At 35.4% G+C, this 15760-nt stretch overlaps 1 protein-coding gene across 1 annotated transcript in view; it reads right to left on the bottom strand.

Moving 5' to 3' along the window:
* The window catches only part of MALRD1 (MAM and LDL receptor class A domain containing 1), a 628554-nt gene that overhangs the window by 607655 nt on the left and 5139 nt on the right, over window positions 1-15760 (bottom strand). The window contains exon 2 of the mRNA XM_059059255.2: window positions 9884-10024. Within this exon, the coding sequence (XP_058915238.1) occupies window positions 9884-10024 (141 nt within the window). The remainder of the gene's footprint in view (window positions 1-9883; window positions 10025-15760) is intronic.

Raw genomic sequence — 15760 nt, 5'->3', positions numbered from 1 at the left:
AGAAATAGAAAATATGAACAGACCAATCACAAGCACTGAAATTGAAACTGTGATTTAAAATCTTCCAACAAACAAAAGCCCAGGACCTGATGGCTTCACAGGTGAATTCTATCAAACATTTAGAGAAGAGCTAACACCTATCCTTCTCAAACTCTTCCAAAAGATAGCAGAGGGAGGAACACTCCCAAATTCATTCTATGAGGCCACCATCACCCTGATACCAAAACCAGACAAAGACGTCACAAAGAAAGAAAACTACAGGCCAATATCACTCATGAACATAGATGCAAAAATCCTCAACAAAATACTAGCAAACAGAATCCAACAGCACATTAAAAGGATCATAAACCATGATCAAGTGGGGTTTATTCCAGGAATGCAAGGATTCTTCAATATATGCAAATCAATCAACGTGATACACCATATCAGCAAACTGAAGGAGAAAAACCATATGATCATCTCAATAGATACAGAGAAAGCCTTTGACAAAATTCAACACCCATTTATGATAAAAACCCTGCAGAAAGTAGGCAGAGAGGGAACGTTCCTCAATATAATAAAGGCCATATATGACAAACCCACAGCCAGCATTGTTCTCAATGGTGAAAAACTGAAACCATTTCCACTAAGATCAGGAACAAGACAAGGTTGCCCACTCTCACCACTCTTATTCAACATAGTTTTGGAAGTTCTAGCCACAGCAATCAGAGAAAAAAAAGAAATAAAAGGAATCCAAATAGGAAAAGAAGAAGTAAAGCTGTCACTGTTTGCAGATGACATGATACTATACATAGAGAATCCTAAGGATGCTACCAGAAAACTACTAGAGCTAATCAATGAATTTGGTAAAGTAGCAGGATACAAAATTAATGCACAGAAATCTCTGGCATTCTTATACACTAATGATGAAAAATCTGAGAGTGAAATTTAGAAAACACTCCCATTTACCAATGCAACAAAAGAATAAAATATCTAGGAATAAACCTACCTAAGGAGACAAAAGACTTGTATGCAGAAAACGATAAGACACTGATAAAAGAAATTAAAGATGATACAAATAGGTGGAGAAATATACCATGTTCTTGGATTGGAAGAATCAACATTGTGAAAATGACTCTACTACCCAAAGCAATCTACAGATTCAATGCTATCCCTATCAAATTACCCCTGGCATTTTTTACAGAACTAGAACAAAAAATTTCATAATTTGTATGGAAACACAAAAGACCCTGAATAGCCAAAGCAATCTTGAAAACGAAAAATGGAGCGGGAGAAATCAGGCTCCCTGACTTCAGACTATATTACAAGCTACAGTAATCAAGACAGTATGGTACTGGCACAAAAACAGAAATATAGATCAATGGAACAGGATAGAAAGCCCAGAGATAAACCCATGCATGTATGGTTACCTTTTCTTTGATAAAGGAGGCAAGAGTATACAATGGAGAAAAGACAGCCTCTTCAATAAGTGCTGCTGGGAAAACTGGACAGCTACATGTATAAGTATGAAATTAGAACACTCCCTAACACCACACACAAAAATAAACTAAAAATGGGTCAAAGACCTAAATGTAAGGCCAGACACTATCAAACTCTTAGAGGAAAACATAGGCAGAACACTCTATGACATCAATCACAGCAAGATCCTTTTTGACCCATCTCCTAGAGAAATGGAAATAAAAACAAAAATAAACAAATGGGACCTAATGAAACTTAAAAGCTTTTGCACAGCAAAGGATACCATAAACAAGACCAAAAGACAACCCTCAGAATGGGAGAAAATATTTGCAAATGAAGCAACTGACAAAGGATTAATATCCAAAATTTATAAGCAACTCATGCAGCTCAATATCAAAAAAACAAACAACCCAATCCAAAAATGGGCAGAAGAACTAAATAGACATTTCTCCAAAGAAGATAAACAGATTGCCAACAAGCACATGAAAGAATGCTCAACATCATTAATCATTAGAGAAATGCAAATCAAAACTACACTGAGATATCATCTCACACCAGTCAGAATGGCCATCATCAAAAACTCTAGAAACAATAAATGCTGGAGAGGGTGTGGAGAAAAGGGAACACTCTTGCACTGCTGGTGGGAATGTAAATTGATACAGCCACTATGGAGAACAGTATGGAGGTTCCTTAAAAAACTACAAATAGATGGGCTTCCCTAGTGGCGCAGTGGTTGAGAGTCCGCCTGCTGATGCAGGGGACACGGGTTCGTGCCCCGGTCCGGGAGGATCCCACATGCCGCGGAGCAGCTGGGCCTGTGAGCCATGGCCGCTGAGCCTGCGCATCCGGAGCCTGTGCTTCACAACGGGAGAGGCCACAACAGTGAGAGGCCCGCGTATCGCAAAAAAAAAAAAGAAAAAAAAAAAAAACTACAAATAGAACTACCATATGACCCAGCAATCCCACTACTGGGCATATACCCTGAGAAAACCATAATTCAAAAAGAGTCATGTACCAAAATGTTCATTGCAGCTCTATTTACGATAGCCAGGACATGGAAGCAACCTAAGTGTCCATCAACAGATGAATGGATAAAGAAGATGTGGCACATATATACAATGGAATATTACTCAGCCATAAAAAGAAATGAAACTGAGTTATTTGTAATGAAGTGGATAGACCTGGAGTCTGTCATACAGAGTGAAGTAAGTCAGAAGAAGAAAAACAAATACCGTATGCTAACACATATATATGGAATCTAAGAAAAAAAATGTCATGAAGAGATTAGTGATAGGACGGGAATAAAACACAGACCTACTAGAGCACGGACTTGAGGATATGGGGAAGGGGAAGGGTAAGATGGGACGAAGTGAGAGAGTGGCAGGGACATATATACACTACCAAATGTATTAGATAGCTAGTGGGAAGCTGCCGCATAGCACAGGGAGATCACCTCTGTGCTCTGTGACCTAGAGGGGTGGGATAGGGAGGGTGGCAGGGAGGGTGATGCAAGAGGGAAGAGATATGGGAACATATTTATATGTATAACTGATTCACTTTGTTGTAAAGGAGAAACTAACACACTATTGTAAAACAGTTATACTCCAATAAAGATGTTAAAAAAAATAAAATTAAAAAAGAATAAAGGGAAAATAAAAGACATTTTCAGTAAAGGAAAACTAACAATTTATCATCAGCAGAACTGGACTACAAGAAATACTAAAGGAAATTCTTTATGATGAAGAGAAATGATACTAGAGACAAACTCAGAAGAAATGGAGATTATTTCAAGAAATGAATATGATAAAAGAATATTTTTCTCTTAATTTATTTTTAATAATTTTTAAAGAAAAATAGCATTGACTTGTAAGATTTATAACTTACATATTATAGATTATAGATGTAATACATGAGATCACTATAAAGTAAAGGACAGTGAGAAAGGGATAAATAACCTATGCTTTTCTAAATTTTCTACATTGTAAGTATATTTTACAATATGAATTTTAAGTATACTATAAAGTGTTAAGAGTATATGCCATAATCCCTAGAGTTGCCACAAAATTAAATGTTAAGACATACATCTAAAAAGCCAATTAAAACAGGATTTTTAAAAATATTCAAATAATCCCAAAGAAGACAGAGAAGGAGACCAGAAGGATCAAAAACAGAATGTTCAAACAGAAGACAAATAATAAAATGTTGAGATAAATCTAACAATACCAATTATTACATTAAATTAAATGGATTAAACTTTCCAATGAAATGAATTATCATAATGGATACAAAAGCAAGATTCAACTATATGCTGTCTCCCAGAGACACACTTTAAGTATAAAGACACAGGTTGAAAACAAACAATAGGAAAAAATATATCGTAAAAACAACATAAGAGGGCTTCCCTGGTGGCACAGTGGTTGTGAGCCCGCCTGCCGATGCAGGGGACATGGGTTCGAGCCGCGGTCCGGGAAGATCCCACATGCCGCAGAGCGGCTGGGCCCGTGAGCCATGGCCACTGAGCCTGCACGTCTGGAGCCTGTGCTCCGCAATGGGAGAGGCCACGACAGTGAGAGGCCCACATACCGCAAAAAAAATAAATAAAAAATAAGAAAAGACAGATGACTTGCACACTATTTTATCACCTTAACCTAATTGATAGTTATAGACCCCTATACCCAATAACTGCAGAATATACATTCTTTTCTAATTCACCTTGTATTTTCACCAAGATAGATTATATGCTGTATCATAAACTAAGTCTCAAAATATTTTAAAAGATTGAAATAAAAGAATGTATTAACCAAAAGGTAATTAAAATTAGAAGTCAGGGGCTTCCCTGGTGGCGCAGTGGTTGAGAATCCGCCTGCCGATGCAGGAGACACGGGTTCGTGCCCTGGTCCGGGAAGATCCCACATGCCGCGGAGCAACTAAGCCCGTGAGCCATGGCCGCTAGGCCTGCGCGTCCGGAGCCTGTGCTCCAAAAAAAAAAAAAAAAAAAAAAAAAAAAAAAAAAAAAAATTAGAAGTCAATAATAACATGTCAAAACCCCACAAACATAATATTTGGAAACTTAATAACACACTTCTAAATAATCCATGGACCAAAGAATATGTTACAAAGGAAATCAGAAAATGCTTTAACTGAATAGTATATATCAAAACTGGTGAACCAAAATTTCCACATCAGGAAATAAGAAAAAAAAGAAAAAGAAATAAAAGGAAAATCCTAGGTAGAAGAGAAGAGAAGGAGAGGAGATAAAACACAAATAATCAACAGCAGGAATAAGGGCGGTTGTTGCTATACATTCTACAGACACTGAAAGGATAACTGACTCTTAACAACAACTTCATGCCAACAAATTTGACACAGTAAAAATAGGAAAAGTGGATTTCATAAAATTAAAGACCTCATTAAAAATATCAATAAGAAGATTAATATACATACCACAGACTTGGAGAAAATATTTGTAAGCATAAATCTTAGAAAGAATGGTAAGCCAAGATATATAAAAACTGGTACAAGGAACTCTCATTCATTGCTGATGGGAATGCAAAATGGTACAGCCACTTTAGAAGACTGTTTGGCAGTTTCTTATAAAACTAAGCATACTCTCACCATAGAATCAAGCAGTCATGTTCCTTGGTATTTATACAAAGGAGTTGAAAACTTACTGCACACAAAAACCAGCAGCTGGATGTTTATGGTAGCTTTATTCATAATTGCCAAAATGTGGAAACAACCAAGCCCTTCAGCAGGTGAATGGGTAAACTACGATACATCCAGACAGTGGAATATTATTCACCACTAAAAGGAAATGATCTATCAAGCCATGAAAAGACATGGATGAAACTTAAATGCATATCAATACATGTCATTGTACATTTGTCCAAATCCATAGAGTGTACAACGCCAAGAGTGAACCCTAATATAAACTACGGACGTTGCGTGAAAATTATGTGTCCATGTAGGTTCATTGATTGTAACAAATGTACCACTCCGGTAAGGAAGTTTTGTAGTGGGGGGAGGCTGTGTGTATGTGGGAGCATGGGATGTACAGGAAATCTGTGATGTCTATTCAATTTTGCCATGAATGTACTCCAAAATTAGAGCCTATTTTAAAAATTACAACTCATTCATTAAAAACAAGTAGCCCAATAAAAATTAAGCAAAATATGTGAGCAGAAACTTTACAAAAGAAGATATATTAATAGCCAATAAGCTTATGCAAAAGAGACCAATATCAACAGTCATCAGGAAAATTCAAATTCAAACCGCGGTGAGATACCACCACATTCCTAGCAGAATGATCAAAATGAAACCAGTAAATAGAAAATATTAACAAAGGTGTAGAACAACAGGAAGTCTCACAGATTGTTGGTAGGAGTGTGAAATTGTACAGCTACCTTAGAAAAAGCTCTGGCAGTTCTCATAAAACTAAACATCCATTGACGCAGCATTTCAGTTCTAGGTATTTACCAAAGAGTTAAAAACGTATATTCAGGGCTTCCCTGGTGGCGCAGTGGTTGCGAGTCCGCCTGCCGATGCAGGGGACACGGGTTCGTGCCCCGGTCCGGGAAGATCCCACGTGCCGCGAAGCAGCTAGGCCCATGAGCCATAGCCGCTGAGCCTGTGCGTCCAGATCCTGTGCTCCGCAACGGGAGAGGCCACAACAGGGAGAGGCCCGTGTACCGCAAAAAAACAAACAAAAAAAACCATATATTCACAATGACTTGTACAAAAACGTTCAATTGCATTCATAATAGCCCAAAACAGGAAAGAAACACAGGTGTCCATCAATAGGAGAATGGACGAATAAACTTATTCAATTGCAAACTGCTCAGCAATAAAAAGGAAAGAACTCATGTTACATGCTACAACCTGGATGAATCTGAGAGCAAAGTGAGAAAAGCCTTACACAAAAAGGGCATATAATGCACGAGTTCATTTATATGAAGTTCTAGAATAGGCAAAACTAATCTATGGAGGAGGAAAAGGGATTAAAGCAGTGATTATATTGGAAGCAGAGGATGCGAGCAAGGATTGACTAGGAAGGGACCTGAGGGAACTCTCTGGTTGACAGTAATGTTTCACATTTTGTTAGGGGTTTGAGTTGCACAGGTGAATGCATTTGTCAGAACTTACCCAATAGTATTGATACACTTACATTGGTATTTTCATATAATGTACGTTTTACTTCAAAGGGAAAAAAAAAGAACTGTAATGAATACCTAACTCCAGCACAAGGACAAACTTTTTCTTAAGTGACCAGATAGTTTAGGCTTTGTCGACATATGGTCACCGTCACAACCACTCAACTCCAAGACTGTAGTACAAAAGCAGCCACAGACAATTTGTGAATGAATGGGCATGGCTGTGTTCCAGTAGAACTGTATTTACAAAAATAGGAAAATGACCCACAGGACATGGTTTGTTGATCTCTGCGTCTAGTTAATGATACCATGTTGCCATATTTGCGGTAAAGTTATTCCTGTAACTTTCTCTGAATGCATAGAAAATATGACAGATTGATGAATGGAGAAAGGGATGGGTGGATGGATAGGTATTGATAAAACAAACATAGAATAGTAATTTTAATTACATAACCTAACCTAAGTGGTCGGTATATGGTTAGTCACAGTAAGTTTTTTCAAACTTTTTCACATTCTTGAAAATTTTTATAATAAACTCTTGTCGGGGGAACATACAAATAAAAAAATAAGTGGGTTCATAGATCCTGTTCATAGCTTACTAGGCAAAATAGAGCTAATATGGCCATAAATTAAGAAACACAGTGTAGATGAAACTTTCAAAGCTATTATGTGCTGCCCAACAATCCCACATGACCAAAGAAATGCCACAGAAATGGGTCCTGCAGGTGTGTCTGTGGAGAATAGCAAAGGACCTCCAGTCCTAGACTATGATTATCATACTTCCCTAGAACAAAATAAAAAGACTGGTTGCTGTTTAATAGTGTGTGTGTTTCATAATATAATATATGGGTTTTAGACCCAATTTAGCAATTGGTTAAAATAACAAAAGTTCTCATAATCCCATTTAAACCTAATTTTAAATACCCAAATAATAAAAATAATCTGTGGTAGAAAAGGAAATATGAACTTTTCAAATAATTTTTTTTTATCTTTGAAAACCTATACAGTTTAGGTTTACAGAGAACTATACATTTTAAAAACCTCACGTATCACCTTTACCATGAGCTGAATTCTAGAATTATTTAAAACTCTTTATTTTTATAAGAATTAAGAAAAACTCTTATGTTATAAGAAAAACTTTTATATTCTTATAAGAAAAACTATTATATTCCATTCTTTAAAAAAAGTTTTACTATCATTGCAAAGATGTATTTGAATTTGTGTAATGATACTATTTTATCTAATTACTATGTTATACACTTTTAAAAATCAATAGTACATCTTAATCACTTTGCCTCAAGCTTTAGTAGACTTCAAATATTGACACAGTGATGTTTTTAATGTTCTAATAGATTTTCAAACTTAGCTCTGAAAACTTCTCAAGGCATTGATTACATGATGAAAAATATTAATCTGGAGCACTGACAAATTATTTCAAGTATAAGTTAATCAAAAATTTTATTAATACTCATGAAATAAGGATTGTTGAATGGAGACAAGATTCCAGCATGACTACTTTTTCCATAAACATTTTCAAGCACCTTATATCTGAAGGCAAAACATTTGCTTATTTAAAGCAGTCTCTAGGGAAATACTCATATTTTAACATTTAACTGTAGTTATAAGAGACGCATCACTATTATTAAAACCACTAGCCTTCAATTATTATGCTAGGCAACATTTTGCCCCTCTTTCCCTATGAGGCTTTTAGTATTATTATTATTTCCATTTTACAGATGAGGAAACTGAGACCACACAGCTAGCAGGTTAGCAGGGCCAGGGTTCAAACACAACCAGTCTGACTCCAGAGATCTTAAATTAAACCAAGCGATATAGCTAAGATAGTGTCTGCCTATATAACATCTCAAATGAATTGATCCCATTTTATCTCTCTACTATGCTATCAAATGGCAAAATAAGAAAAGAGAAGGAAGAAAGAAAGAGGGAGGAAATGAAGGAGAAAAGAAAAGAGGTGGAGACACTGATGTTGTCTAACTTCAAGATGAGACAGCAAGAAGAGAATCAGAGCCACATATAATATAAGAAGAAAATATCAAGTATGCTGCCCATGATAGACACTAAGGTAAGTAACTGTATACTGTGAAAAATCTTCTTCTAAGTAAAAGGAAAAAACAGTGAGGAGGTTCTAAAAGGGAAATGGTATTACAATGGCTAAAATTTGGGAACCAGATTTAATATCACCATCTAACACAACTGTATCCATCATGAATGTTTCATGTAATTCCAGTGAGTTGGTCCTGTTTGTGAAGTCTGGCTCCCCCCGTTTTTAGTTTTGGTGATAAAGTTGGCTTATTCCTAACAATTGTTAAAAATTCTTTTTTAAAACTTCTTTTTGTCATCAAAGCCAAGGACAATAAACTCCATTTTACTTCCATAAGAGTTAAAATTAGGAACACCAAAATTATTCAGAAATGTACTAAACCAACTTTTATCAGATATTTTATGACAAGTTCTACTTACAACATCTTACTTAGCTCTCAACTCCTATCTTATGATAGATTTTAGAGTTGAGAAAACCAAGGTTTAACAAAGTAAACTGCTCAAGAATATACAGCTAGTAAGTGACAGCACCAGCATTCTAACCACATGTATAGCATTTATGTAAACATTTCCAAACTACTAACATCTAATTGCTTTAAATTGTCTCTATGGAATACTCATATTTAACATTTAATTGTATTTACTTGAGAAGTGTAAATTTTATTTAAAAATCACCAGCCTTCAATTAGTTATGCCAGGCAAAAGATTACCTCTTTTCATACCATGTGTAAGCCCATCAGACGAAGGCAGACACAGAGTCAGTTTTTGCTTACTAAAATATCTTAATCACCTGGTATAAAATGGCAAGTGAATGAACTTCATTAGTTAACAAATAAAGAAATGAATAAATGCCTGGCTCCAGAACTCCCATCAGAGCTTTCTAGTCAGCCGAAGAAAACAAGTATTACTAGAGAAAGCTAAAATCAGTCTAAACAAAAGCAAAGATATTTGACAAATTAATCTATGTAAGTACTATGTTTAAATTTCAGTTTCCTTACAGAGTCAGAATAGCTAGAAAATCTCAATTGTTATCTAGATAGACCTTTGAAGTCCCAGGCACCTAATTATAAGAATCTAATATGACATTTTAGAATCATAAATATCTGGAATATAGTTAAAGAATGTTAAAAATTAGACATTATCATCATTAATATCTAACCATCAGCCATGATTCTACTGGAGTCCTTACCAACCACTAAGTTCAAAGCACTTACCAGACATATCACCATTGTGGTCATGAAATGGAGGTGATGGGCCAGTCATCCCATTCCTCTTTGCCCAGCCAAGTCGCAGACTCTGATCTTGCATCATACTACAGAGTCCATCCTCAAAATCACATCTTTCATAGTCTGAGCCTAATGAGAGAAAAAAGAAATCCACTTTCACAACCCCGCATGTGGCTTTTTAAGAAATAAAACAATAGGTGAAAAAGAAAACTTAGGAACAAATTACAAAGAGATTAACATCAGGATAATTTCGCACAATTGAAGTCTACTTTATCAATACAAAGCTTTTTTGCATATGACATTCGAATAAATCACCACATATTAAAAACCAGTGTGGTCATAGAGAAAGAATGCCACACATGAGGTCAGAAGACTGAGGACCTAATCTTGATTTTTGTCTCTTATTAACTGAGGTCCTTGCTAAACCACTTAACCACACCAAGCCCTTTTCTTCACCTATGAAACGGAAATAAAGGCATCCTGCCCATTCTCCCTCAAATGACTGCTGTCAGGATCTTATGACATAATATATATATAAATACAACTCTTAGGCACCACAAAATATAAGGCATTATTATTAAGGTTACATCTTCAAATCCACCTTAATGTTCCAGCCATATCAGAATTTCAGGTTTGGGCAGACCAACTCAGAGAGGACCCTCTGATACAAATTCAGCCATTGTGGCTGCGATGGACCCCTGGAATTAAGCATAGCACCTCTCTGTTGAATCTCAATGTTCTTGATATCCCCGGTGTTTTTAATCACAACAAGGCATTTTCTGGCTTTTTCTTTTTTTCTTGGTGTAAGTGATCCAAGAGACTTGGGAGAGGGAGAAAGATTTGGACACTTGGTTGCTCACAATAACCCCCCAGGGAGGGCTTTATTCCATTATCCACCATCTGTAAATGTCACTCTCTAAAAAACAGATTAATTCAACGGCAACTATACCATCCCTGGGTTGTAGCTCTTAGTAACTGGAGATGTTCCTTTGACAAGCTTGTTCTTGTGCTAACTGGTTGCATTAGCCACAGTGGTTATTCTGATTAATAGATAGACAGTGCCTGGCAACCCAGTCACAAAAACATTTTTATTTAGTCACATTTTGGAAAAATATTATTTAGTAATAATACATCTGGTGCATATCCTTGAGAACATCCATGTGAGTACTGAAAGCTGAATTAGAAACTACACTTTTAAACATTATCTAAACCTGCTTTATTACCAATGGTCTATTTTATTATTTTTAGTCCTAGATTCCCTATATTGAAAGATTTTACAAAGCGACTGTATTCTGTAATGTTAACAGGTATCTTAATAGCCACAATTTACTGAGGGAGATGAGTGCTAGGCATTCTAATTGCAGTAGTTTATTTACTCCTTACAAAAACCTTATGAAGCAGGCAGCCAGTGAACGTTGGGGCCAAGATTGGAACCAGGTCTTTTTTGACTCCAGAACCTGAATTCTTAAAGCTCTGTTCCAAGGTCTCATTGTTAAGCCACTAACCCATTTCTACCAAAGACCTAGAATTAAAGGCCTGTCAGAGTTTCTAATACTGAGGAAACCAGTATTTCCAGGCAGAATTCATGTCATTCTATCTAAAAGCTAAGAAACTTGATTAGTCTGTGAATCATACTGTGCTTAAATTTACAATTGCCTTAAGGCCTTTGAAATATTTAGAATATCCAGAATATCCCAATCATTACCTCATGGACCCCTAGTGGTCCAGGGAAGCTGGTTAAACAGAAAATGAACTAAATTATATAGTTATTTGTATATGAATGTGTATGTCATTCAATTAGTTATGCATGTATCTTCATAAGTATGTATCTGTTTTCAAGTCTTTTAGCCCGAGCATTTTTTCCAATGATCTACCTGCGATTACAAAATATTCTAAACTATTTTTTATCACCATATTTCAGCAATTATGCGTATGAAATGTACACACACACTCACATAGGTGTCAGTTTTTAAATACCAAGAAACTACCTTGCATTACAATTACTTAGTTGATGTCTGTTTCCAATGTTCTTTGTTCTCTTTAATAAACAAGGATAATGATGATGTATTCTGGAAGTGTTAGAACTAGAAAAATAGCTAAATAAAACATTTTTATTTCTGAATAGCCTCAACAAGGGTTCCTTTTATTACAAAATGAATCTAATGAGCATACATTTTTCAACTAATTGTTATTAAAAAAGCAATCATGAACTTCTACTAACTGCCAGATTATTCAAAAATGCATCAGAAAATTTTCTAAGTATTCATTTTCCTCCCAATAAAGAATTGTGTATTTTAAACCATTTGAACAATTTTTCCTGAATTGTGGTTGATTTGCCTTTTATAATCTCATATCCCACACATCTACATTCAAATCTGATAGTACTTACTATACTAAAGTCTGTCTGCATGGAGATTTTCCTGCTACCACAGCAATGCTGCAGTTGGACAACATATGGAACAGGAGGAATGGGATGCAGGAACTTAGGAGAATCCATGTTCCTGGGCTTTTTGAACTTGAGCAACTCATCATTTTGTTTTTAATTTTGTAATCCCACAGGTCCAGCATACTGCAGTGAAAAAGAGACGGTATCTCCATGTTGTGCTTTGAGGTTGCTTGGAAGACCCAATTATCTTCTGAATTGGCTTCCACCATGCCAGATTCTCTCATTAAAATTTTACTACAGAGCCATTCATGGATTCAATCATTAACACCATAAGTGGAGAAAAATATTAAACTATATCCTCAAGTGATAGTTAACATAGGGCAGGCTTCTGAGAAAATGGTAAGGAATAGAAAAAAATTTTAATAGTGGTAGTGATGAAGAAATTGATGCAGAACTTGGGATTAACTTATTATAATATGAGTAGATCATCACAATATAAATTTCTTAGAAGAGAGAGAAACTGTAAGAGTTAGGAGAACTCTAAAAAGGAGAGGTAGAAGGTATTAAAAGCAAACCATTTATTTCACAATTTTGCCTGGGCCTATATTAGTAATGCACATTTCTTTTCCTCCTGAAAGTTCTATGAGGCACAGTTGTAGACTTTCCTTAATGTTAAATCCTGCTTTTCTTGGAAAACTGTGCCAAAATATGACATGCATCATTTAAACCATTTCATGTATATAGTTCTGTGATAAAAACAATAATTCACATTGATATGCAACCATCACTACCATCCAAGTCCACAACTATTTCATTTTCCCCAACTGAAACTTTTCATTCCTCCCTCCCCTCAGCCCCTCGGAACCACCATTCTACTTTCTGTCTAAAAATTTGACTACTCCAGGCACCTCATATAAGTGGAATCATGCAATATTTGTCCTTTTGTGATTGGTTTATTTCACTTAGTATAATTGTCCTCAAGGTTCAGCCATGTTGTAGCATGTGTCAGAATTTCCTTCCTTTTTAAAGCTGAATAATATTGCACTGTACGTATCTACCATATTTTATTTATTCATTCACCTGCTGGAGGATACTTGGGTTGCTTCCACCTTTTGGCTATTGGGAATAAGGTGGTTATCAACATGGGTGTACAAGTATCTGTTGGAGTCCCTTCTTTCATTTCTTTTTGATATGTCTCCAGATTTGAATGGCTGTATTATACAGTAATTCTATTTCTAATATTGAATGGAATTGCCATACCATTTCCACAGAAGCAAAAAGGCTTTACGTTCCCACCAGCAATGCACAAGTGTTCCAATTTCTCAACATCTTTGCCAATACTTGTTATTTTCTTGGGTTTTATTTATAATAGCCATCCCAATAGATGTGAGGTGGTATCTCATTGTGGTTTTGATTTGCATTTTCCAAATGATCAAAGATATTGAACATCTTTTCATGTGCTTATTGGACATCTGGATATCTTCTCTAGAGAAATGTCCATTCAGGTCCTTTGTTCATTGCTTATTTTTTGTTGTTGAATTGTACGAGTTCTTTATTTATTCTGCATGACAATGTCTTAGATATATAGTTTGAAAATATTTTCTTCCATTCCATGGATTGACTTCTCATTCTGATCGTGTCCTTTGATACACAGAAGTTTTTCATTTTGATGAGCTGTAATTTATCTAGTTTTTCTTTGCGGCCTGTGATTGCCAAAAAATCATTGCCAAATCCAATGTTATGAAGCTTTTCCCCTGTGTTTTCTTCTACGAGTTTTATAGTTTTAGCTCTTTAACCCATTTTGAATAAATTTTGGATAGGCTGTAAGATAGGGGTCCAAGTTTAATCTTTTTGCATACAGATATCCAGTTTTTACCACACTGTTGAAAAGACTATTCTTTCCCCATTGAATGGTCTTGGCACCCTTGTCAAAAATCATCTGACCATCTATGAGACAGCTGATTTCTAGGCTCTCTATTGTATTTCATTGGCCTATGTGTCTGTCTTTATGCCAATTCCATACTTTTAATTACTGTAGCTTTGTAGTAAGTTTTGAAATCATTAAGTGTGAGGGCTATAAGGTGGCTCTTTTTCAAGACTGTTTTGGATATTTAGGGTCCCTTGAGATTCCATATGCATTCTAGGATGAATTTTACTATTTCCGCAAAAAATATTCTTGGGATTTTGAGAGGGATTACTTTGAATCTATAGATCACTTTGGGTACTACTGACATCTAAACAATATTAATTCTTCTAATCCATGAACATGAGGTGTCTTTCCATTTATTTGCATCTTCTTTAATTTCTTCCAGTAACAAATTTTTGTTTTTGTAACCTTGGTTGTGTTTATTCCTAAGTATTTTATATTGTTTGAGGCTATTATGAATGGATTTTTTTTTCTTTATTTCCTTTTTAGATTGTTCATTGTTAGTGCACAGAAATGCAACTGATTTTTGTGCGTTGATTTTGAATCCTGCAACTTTGCTTAATTTGTTTCTTTGCTCTGACATTCTTTTCATAGACTTTTTAGAGTTTTCTACATTTAGGATCACATTTTCTGTGAACAGAGATAATTTTACTTGTTCATTTCCAATCTGAATTGCCTTTATTTCTTTTTCTTATCTAATTGTTCTGGCTTGGACTTCCAGTACTATGTTGACAGATGTGATGAAAGAGGGCATCTTGTTTTGTTCCAGATCTTAAAGTAAAAGCTTTCAGTTTGTCACCATTGAGTATGACGTTAGCTGTGGGTTTTTCATATACAGCCATTTGTGTGTTAAGGTAATTTCCTTCTACTCCAAGATTGTTAAGTGCTTTTATCTCCTTCCCTTCTTGAGGAAAGCTATTTATTACGTAGTCACAAAATTTTACATACATTTTACTGTTTAGAAAATGATTTCCTTCATGTAGATAGCATATAAAAACATTTGTACAAAGAATTATCTCCCTCTCATTTAATGTAAAAATTAATGGCCAGTTCCTGCAAAGGATGAAATAAATTCAAAATAGTCCAATTAAGTGAAAGTAAAATTTATTCTCAAAAGTAGATTTCCATGAAAGAGTGCTATTATTTGGCCTGGCAATTTGAAACCATTGATTTTTATCAGGGAAATGTTTATCTTTCACACTGAACTAATTTTATTAGTTTCATTGAGACAAAAACAGGAAAAACTGTAAATCAGAAACGTATGTGATTGCAGATGGAATTAGAAATTGCACAGCTCACACCAGAATTATATAATATTACTTAAGTTGGAATCTTGTCATATACTTGCCTTTAATCTCAAGCCATTGAGCATATCTTTGGCAAGAATTTGACATAGATACCACCAGTGTCACATGAGAAAAAGATTTCCAAACCATATTTTAACTTTAACACTGTTTCAAGATTAGTAAATTTCAAAGGAGTCCTCCAAGTGTTTGTAACTGTCTGGTGATTTCTGCAGAAATACTGACAATGTGTGGCATTCACTCCAGCC

The sequence above is a fragment of the Kogia breviceps genome, chromosome 3 (genome assembly GCF_026419965.1).
Source record: "Kogia breviceps isolate mKogBre1 chromosome 3, mKogBre1 haplotype 1, whole genome shotgun sequence".
Lineage (NCBI taxonomy): Eukaryota > Metazoa > Chordata > Mammalia > Artiodactyla > Physeteridae > Kogia > Kogia breviceps.
This window is presented reverse-complemented; position numbering and strand designations above follow the sequence as displayed.